This window comes from Uloborus diversus, chromosome 1, assembly GCF_026930045.1.
Source record: "Uloborus diversus isolate 005 chromosome 1, Udiv.v.3.1, whole genome shotgun sequence".
Taxonomy (NCBI): Eukaryota; Metazoa; Arthropoda; class Arachnida; order Araneae; family Uloboridae; genus Uloborus; species Uloborus diversus.
In genome coordinates, this window is record NC_072731.1 from 151,516,828 (window position 1) to 151,525,929 (window position 9,102).

The 9,102-nt window shown below is 33.8% G+C and overlaps 1 protein-coding gene across 1 annotated transcript; it reads left to right on the plus strand.

Annotated features, from left to right (window-relative positions):
- The first annotated feature begins 5,103 nt into the window (after positions 1 to 5,103).
- LOC129216301 (ankyrin-3-like) lies at positions 5,104 to 8,408 on the plus strand. The gene is made up of 2 exons (XM_054850513.1): positions 5,104 to 5,230; positions 6,482 to 8,408. Exons 1-2 carry the CDS (start codon positions 5,104 to 5,106, stop codon positions 8,365 to 8,367), a joined length of 2,013 nt encoding a protein of 670 aa, XP_054706488.1. The 3' UTR covers positions 8,368 to 8,408.
- The last annotated feature ends 694 nt before the right edge of the window (positions 8,409 to 9,102 follow it).

The following is a 9,102-nucleotide window of genomic DNA, read 5'->3' on the forward strand; positions in this document are numbered from 1 at the left end:
AATCTATCTATACTATTATTTTATGATCAGTTGATATTTCTGAAGTTAGAAAAGTGGAGGGCAATGCCCCTTTACTTTTGAAATTATCGAAGCAGTTACCTCCTTTGAGACACCTGTGTAAGACAATAATAAAAAAGTAAATTAATTTGAATTCTGAAATTTTGAATTCAAATTATGTGTTTCACAATCACGAGTTGCAACAAGACCCTACCAAAGGTGCTCATATGCAAAATTTTAAGGGGGGGGGGGCTCAAAAATTTGCCCCATGGTTTACAAAATATTTTCCCCATGGAAACCGATTTCAGTACAATTTTAATCCCCCCCTCCCCTATATGGTTGCCTTTGGGCCCTACTCATTGGAGTTATTGTTTCTAGAAAAGGCTCCTGTCCCCCCAAGCCTGCCCCTGGATGGTTACATGTGTATAGTTGTGTGTGTGCATAAACCTATGTGTATGCACGTAGGTGTATGTGTATGTGTACGAGTGTGCGTGTGTGCAAGACATGGACGCCACCGACCAAAAGAAGCAGATTCTGAAGGACAGTGCTCAGGACCAGAGGAGCCGCGCCTGCAAAGGATGGTGGGGGGGAGTGCTGCAGAGGAAGGCGGGAGGAAAATAAAATCAGCGTAACGTCAAGGACAGTCAAATTAGAACAATAAGCAATCGTGATTGCCCCCCCCCCCCCAAAAAAAAAAACAGTGAGTAGTAACTGATTATCTTGACTATTTGCAGTTACATAATTAATGTTAAGTAGAAACTTTTGCTCTCACGCAGTATTTAAGTCTTCCATATAGTGCTCAAAAATATTGATTTCTGTAAGTTTCAGCTAATTTTTTCATTTTTAACACATTGTTTTTTTATTATTCATTTGCAAATGTTGATTCGCAAGTTTGTTAGCTAATGTATTTTTCAACTTGATATTTTCTTTAGTATGTTTGATTTAAAAAAAAAAGAAAATAAGGAAGAAATAATGTTTTGAAGGAAGATGATCAATTTTAGGCTTTGTGCGAGATGCCTAAATTTTTTTTTTTTGGATATTAATGATTTTGTAGTACATGCGGGGTTTATAAGGGTAACTTTTTATGCACTTTGAATTTTGAATCTTCAAAAAAAATTTTTTCGATTTGGCTTAGTACGCAAGGTTTACCCAAGGTTGGTGTAGTACATAAGGCATACTGGTTCATGCTTTTGGATGCAAGTTGGCACAGGTTGTGGTTGTTCAAATTACAAAACATTTCTTTTCTTTGGATATCAAAGAAAAGAAAATAAGAGGGAATGCAACAAAAAAGATCTACTTTAATTTTTTTAGGACACCCTAGTTTTCCATCCCCCAAGGTCCTAAGTACCACGTGAAGCTTTCTACACATTCAATTTCATGAAAATTCTACAAAATTTGAGAGAAAATTATACCGTTCAGATTTTAAAATGTTGTATAAGTAAATAAAACCATTGCGTTCACTAAGTAAAGAATTGCCTGCAGTAAAATTTGGAATTTAAAATTTAATTCCTTATTGATAAACTCTAAATAAAAATTTTACATTTATTCCACTATTTATCTGACAATAATATAGTCTTCTATTTGATGTGCGCAAGTTAACACCACCTGCCCTTAATGTTCGCTTTTAAAATTGAATGTACATAAATGCTGTACAAATAAAGTTATTTTGTTGTTATGAGATGTTTTCTTATTTCAATTTTTTTCTAACAAGAGTGGTAGGTGTGAGCCGATAAGAATGAGACCACGTTGCATTTAAGCCGAAATAAAATGTGAAAAATTATTTCTTGCTTGTTCTGTCGCTATAGTAGTAGCTGCTACACCTGCTGGCTAGAAATAATATTTCGGCACATAAATGCCGCTCTTCCATTCCTCTCGGCTTGCCCTTACTGACATAATTACACAGCCGAGAACATCTTTACAAAGGGTAATCAGAGAATTTAGCCTCAATTTTTCGAAGAATGCCTGGAAAAGACGAAAAGAGGAAGAATGCAATTCCTAAATCAATATTTAAAAAAAATGCTTAAATGTTACCTTATAATTTCAAAAAAAAAAGTAACGCTGATTTAAATTTAATTGTATGTAGTGGTGTAACTAGGGGTAAGCAAGAGTGGCTCTTGCCAGGGGGGCGGCATTTCAACTATTTAAAAAAAAAATTAAGAGGTTTTTTTTTTTTTTTGACCAGAGAATTTGAAAAATGCTAAATAAAAAAAAATACCTCGCAAGAGCTAGAGTGGGTATATATATAAAGTAAAGCCTCTCCTAACGAACACCCTTCAAGTGCGGACACCCCTCTTATATGGACATTTTTTAATTCCCCCGATTCCAATGCGAATAACATTAAACCCCTGTCCTGCGGACACCCCTCTATTATAGATAAAAATATTTGTCCTGTTAGTATCGGCATTAGAGGGGTATACACATACAAAACATCTACTGAGAATGAATATTGGGAATCATTGAAAACAATTCTAAAAAAGAAAATAAGAAAAAAAATTACAATGCTGCCTCCTACTTGTCAAATCAATATATCAATGTTCCAAAAAAAAATTCTTTTGGAGGTCACGGTGACTTCCCATGTGGGCCACCCTAGGGGGAGGGAGTGCAATTTCTTTAGTTCGCCTGGGGTGCTAGACCCCATAGTTACGTTACTGATTGTATGTTATTTTATAGCTATCCACATGTAGAATTTCAAATATGTAATAAGAGTTTATGATTAAAAATCCATTAAAGATCTACCAATCATGATACGGATACAGATCTTTTTTCTTTCGGATCTATCTGCCACATCACTATCAATCAAAGATAAATAGTTAGGGCAAACCTAACCTGGCAGCATTGTAAAGGCTACGCAAATCTCAATCCTACTATTACAATGCTGCCAGGTTAGGTTTGTCATAACTGTAGTGATGCAAAGAAAGTCGTGCCCCTTCTCCCCCCCCCACACACAGGAACATATGGTTTTAATGTATATTGTCAATCCTAAACTGTTATGACCAAAAAAATGCCTGCAGAAGGTAAATTCTATCTGCACTAGTGCAAAATTTATAACATATGTATTTCTTAACATGAAAATATACACTTGATTATTCATTTAATTGCAAGAACCTCTTAAATAAAGTCTTTGTAGGAAAATTTAGCTGAGCGCTAAGAACCATCAATATTTGCTATTACTATTAATTTCAATGAAATCTTTCTATCACTAAGAAAAAAAGAATTCATATTCTTTTGTTTGGGTTCAAAATATTAGACTGACTTTCTTTTTTTTTTTTTTTGAATTGAAGAATTTAGGCATGTAGGATTTTTTTTTCTTTTTACATTAATGAAACTGAAACATATCAGAATATGCAGTTTTTAGTGCTGCATTATGCTGCACTAAAAATGCTTACATTACAGTTATGAAAAATATATTTAAAGTATGCTGTAAAAAAAGTCAGTTTAGTTATTACTAACTAAAGTTTATAAACAGATACATACAAAATTTTTATTATTATTATTATTATTATTTTTTTTTTTTTGACAAGTATGAATAATGTGTTGCACAATAAAGTTTTAGCCTTATAAAAAAACCCACACCTTGAGTACAATCTACTGAACCTAACAACTGTAAATAAAACCTATTAATATAAGTATTACTTTATTTTCTTACTTTTATAGGCTCTAATATTTGAGAGTAGAAGTCACACCAGTTAATCTTTTTCATTTCCAATTTTTTGTTCTCCTACCTCTCTGTTAACGAAACACATTTTCACAAACAATAATTGGTTTAAATAATACTGTTGTTTTATTTTGCAATTTAAATTCAAAATTATCTTAAGTATTATTCAGTTGTTGTTGTGAGTAAATTATTGGAAAATCTTTGCCTTGTCAGAGATTCATTCTTAACCGATGATTCTCAAATTGTCATTTTTCTTTAAACATCATGCGTTTTATTCGAAACAAATACAATATCCATGTAGAACATATGATGCATTTCTTAAACGGCAACATTTTTTTTTTATTCAATTTGCTTTCTTTTCCAATTGTAGAGCTAAAAGTTGGAAAAAAACAAAAAAAAACAATTACATCCATTACGCGAGGAAACATGATTTCACTACCGAAAACAAACATTGCATCACGATTTTCACCCCTCTCCCTCTCTCAAACCCAGGGAGCTCAAACCAAATACTCTAATTGGTTGATATTAGTTAGTCGCGTCAGGTAAATGAGATTATCATCGACCACTATTTCCTATCTCGACTCTGCACTCCAACGGGTTATCATACATTCACGATGCGATGGAGCGGTCGAAAATCGGCGCGGTGCGGTGGATTTCGGCTCGGTTGGATATCCAGCGAGCCGCGCCATGCCATCCAAATGGATGAGGGGTTCGGCATTCACGGGCGGATTTCGGAGTGTTGCCGCGCCGTTCGGATGGATGGAGCGCCCGTGAATGGCGGCCCTAAGACTCATCGATTGCGTTAATAAATACTCAGAACAAACTGCCTGTGTTTACGTCAACAGACACACATGGAACGCAACGTGGCAATGTTTTAGTTTCATCGGCAGTTTTGTAAATCACCGCAAGGTAGCGTATTCGAGCGCTGGAGTTCCGAATAGGAACGTGAGCGAAGCCGCGGGTAAAAGCTAGCACGTATAAATAATGGCCTCAGGTTTGTCCCAACTATAGTCTATAGGCAGGATGTTCTCAAGCTCTATTAATTTTAAACGCGTCTGGTTAGTCAGACGACCGGTTACTTTTTATACGAACACAAAAGGAAAGAGAATTTTTTGTTTGAGTTTTGGTGAGAAGGAACCTTGAGTCAGATATCTCTCGAGATACGAAATCCTTTGTTTTCGTTTTCGCGCCAGTTTCCGTGATGATAGTATGTTGTGATCAGTGGTTGCAATAAAAAAAGCTCGAAAATCAAAATTCAAAAGTGTTGTAGGTAGCTTTCAAAAATTGATTATTGAGCCCCAAGAAGGAAGCAGTTCGAGTTTGAAATTATTGTGTAAAAAGATGCTAATGTGTTCTCTGATTTTTCATTCTTTCACGTGATATTTTATCTGTCGATTGTGTTGTTCATTGGGCTTATGGAAACAAAAGCCCCTCACTTCTGAGTCTTTACAATGGGAAATGCGTCTATCGAATGCGATAATTCTCGAAAAATCTTTGAAGAAATTCAGGGGCGTCGTTGGTATAATGTGTATCGAGCACTGAAAAAGGGATTCGATGTTAATGCTGACATTGAGCCAGGTAAGAGCATATTATGTTATGCAGTGCAGTCCGAAAACATTTTTAAAGTTAATGCTGTACTGCAGTTTAAACCTGATGTAGAAAACAAAAGCAACATAAACTCTCTTACATATATGACAAACGAAAGCCTTGACGAGATTTTTCATTCTCTTTTGCAATATGGATTTGATCTGAATTGCAGTTATTTTGCTTTGAACAAAGCATTTCAGTTGGGAGTTGAAAGTGGTAACTACGAGTATTATAAATATTTTTCTAAAAATGTGCACATGCAAGATTTTGCTATCAAATATCCTTGTATGTTACACACTGCACTACAGAAGAAGCTCTCAGAAATTGCACTTAAACTTTTAAACCTGGGATGGAACGTTAATACTACAGATCAGTCTGGTAAAACTCCATTGCATTACGCATTTCATTACGATGACTTGACTGCTGTTAAGAAGTTAAGCTTGTTGAGAGAAGAGAGTGATGATGAGAATGATTTATTGTCAGCTATAACACCTGCTCACAAAGAAGTGGTAAAAGTTCTGATGGAACATCCTGACATCGATGTAAGTGTAATTGATTGTGAGGGCTGCACATGTGTGAATTACGTGATAAATGATAGAAGTATATTTTTAGGCTATTCTGAAGAAAAGAAGATTAAACTTTTGAAATTTTTTATGACAAGAGGTCTGGATATAAATGCTCAGCATGGTATTGGTATTCCTCTACTTCACGAAGCTGTAGAAAACGGCTGCGGAGAAATTGTAAAATTTCTTTTGGATCATAATGCAAATGCAAATGCTGTGGATAAATATGGTCAAACAGCTCTTCATCTTGCATTAGATTTGCGTAAGTTCAAAGTAGCTGATATTTTGCTGAACTTTAAACTATATTTGAAGTCAATTAATAGATTTGGCGAATCTTTATTGATCTCTGCATGCAAAGTACGTCACAAAAGAGCGGTAGATAAAATTTTAAGAAATGGTGATGTGGACCAAGTTCAAAACTGCAAAAAGTCTGCTCTCAATGTTGCTATATCTAATGCGCATGAAAATGATGAATCAGCTGAAGTGGTCAGAGCACTTTTGGACAATGAAGCAAGTGTGAACTGTAGAGATGAAAATGGTCGCACACCAATGCACAATGTTTTTTTGAATAAATCTTTCAATATTTCTAAGAAGTTTCAGAAAATTATTAGTTGTGAATATTTATTTAGAGCTTTACCAACACAAGTAAAAATAATTAAAATGTTATTAGCACATCCAGATATTGACCTGAATATAATCGATAATTATGGGCAAACAGTTGTGCACTATGTAATAAGGAACAAAAGTAGTCTTTTCCTCAACAGTGGGGAGCAGAAAATTGAATTAATTAAATTGTTTTTAAAGACAGGCCTGAATATTAATACTCAAAATGACATTGGTAGACCCATTATACATGAAGCTGTAAAGAGTGGCAATGAAAAATTAGTTAAGTTCCTTTTGAATTATGGTGCAGATATGAATGCTGTTGATAAATTTGGACAAACTGCACTTCATATCGCTTTAGACAAATTTCAGGAACCTATAGTGGACATGTTTCTTAATTATAAATTTGATGTGAATTCCCAAAACAAAGAAGGGGAATCTTTGCTGTTCTCTGCATGTCGAGCTAGACATGAGAAAGCTGTTAAAAAACTTTTAGAGTTAAAGGTTTTTAGAGTCAATCAAATTAAAAATGGCAAAACAGTTCTTCACATTCTGTGTTCCTATTCTCAAAGTGATCTGACAGCTAGACTTGTCAAATATCTCTTGGATTATAAAGCAGATATTGATTGTGTTGATGAGTATGGTTGTACCCCTTTACATTATGCATGTCAAAGTTGCAATGAAAAAGTCGTTAAGTTGCTTTTGAAACATAGAGCCAAAGTAAATCATGAAGACAAAGAACGGGCAACTCCTTTACATTATGCTATTGTAAAAAAACAATTGAATATTGTACAGTTATTGTTAGAATATGGTGCAAATGTAAATAAATGTTACAAAACACATTCCAGTCCACTTTTTCTTGCTGTAAATTTGACAGACTTACATTCAAATTTTTCTTTTGGATATAATTCTAAGGATACTGTTGAAATAATTGATTCCTTATTGAAATATGGTGCAGACATTAATATTCAAGACTGGTGTGGAAATACGGTAGTCCATGTTGCCTGCAAATCAAGAAAAGATGTACTTGGCATTTTACTCAGTTACAATCCTGATTTTAATATTGCTGATGAGTCTGGCCTTACACCATTACGTTTGCTGGCTGATCAACTGGAATATTTTCATCTGTATGATTCTCAATATAATCAGTACTCTGCTATGTTTTCAAAATTGCTTACTTACATAATTAGCATGCAGGCTGCAAATGCGCATGTCAGTCAACAAAATTTATTAATTATGAAACAAGAGGATATTAGGAAATGGTGTCCTGATAAAAGTTTGGAGGACTGGAATGCACTATATGATAGATGTAAAAAGTTGTTGATAGGTCTTAAAAAAAGGTTTCCGGGTACAATAATCTCTTATTATGACATTTTAATCAAAGATGTGAAAGAAATAGCCATGTATGTTAATGATAATAACGGTGAATTTCCTAAACATCTTGAGAATTTTGAACATTATCGTAATATTATTGAAGCTAAAATAAATCAAGCATTTGCAAGAAGAAATTTATTAAATAAAATTTCTACGGTATTTAATTTTCTTTTTACAGATTCCCCTTGCCTACCTCAATTATGTATTGAGGAAATTTGTTCGTATTTAAGTAATTGTGATTTACGAAGTGTTTTAATTGTTTTCAATGATATAACTGGAATAGTTGATTTAAAAATGAATGATGGTACAAAGAATATATTTTATAATATATTAAACAATGAAATAAGAGGAATCAAAATTCGTAATTTGCCGGAAAAGCATTTCAAAATTTTCCATCCTATTTTCGCAAATCTTCCTAAATTACCATCAAACTGTATGAAAAACATTTGCTGTAACTTAAGTGACAATGACATAAGAAATTTATTAAATATATGTCAAGCTTCATCCATTCATTCAATCTGTACAGAGGTACAAGAAGATGCTGGAAAATTTTACTCTAAAAGTTCAAAAAAACTCAGGTTAATGTAGTTCTTTATTGAAATTATGATTTGCTTCATTTGTATTGCAAAAATCACCCTATGAGTAATAAATTTGATCAAAGCTTGTATTTTCTCCAAACTCCAATTTTAGTATCCATTCTATATAATAAAAAAAATATTGTAACAGAACTAACTCATGAAGGTTAGTTACCAGGCAGGGTGAAAATAGTATTTTCTTTTTGAAGAGCAATTTCAAGAAACTAGATAAAAAAGCTTTGGGCTCAAGTTTTCCCGCTATGGTAGCATTTTTGCGCAATGCAAAAATATTGTCTCAATTACGAAAATGAAGTCTGGCATTTTTGTTTGAATAATAATAAAAATAATAATAATTTAAAAATGCACGATCAGAGAAAGGAAGCAAACAAGGTAATGGTGAGTTCAACTTGAATCTTTTCATATCATTCCCAAGATATATGAACGCCAAGCTACAGTGAAATCCCGTTACAACGAACTTTAAGGGACTGCAAATTTTATTCGTTGTAACGAGAATTTCGTTGTAATGGAATTCAAATAATGTAGTAGTAGTTATATAGGGACTGAAAATGTAGTTCGTTGAAACGGAAATTTCGTTGTATTGGTATTCGTTGTAACGGAATTTCACTGTATTACGTTCAACAGTATACTTAGTCTTGTTAGGCACTATGTCCACCCAATAAATACATTATTAGGAGGTTGGAGCTTATACCCATAGCTAGAAAATGTAGACACACACACCGTGCGCGTA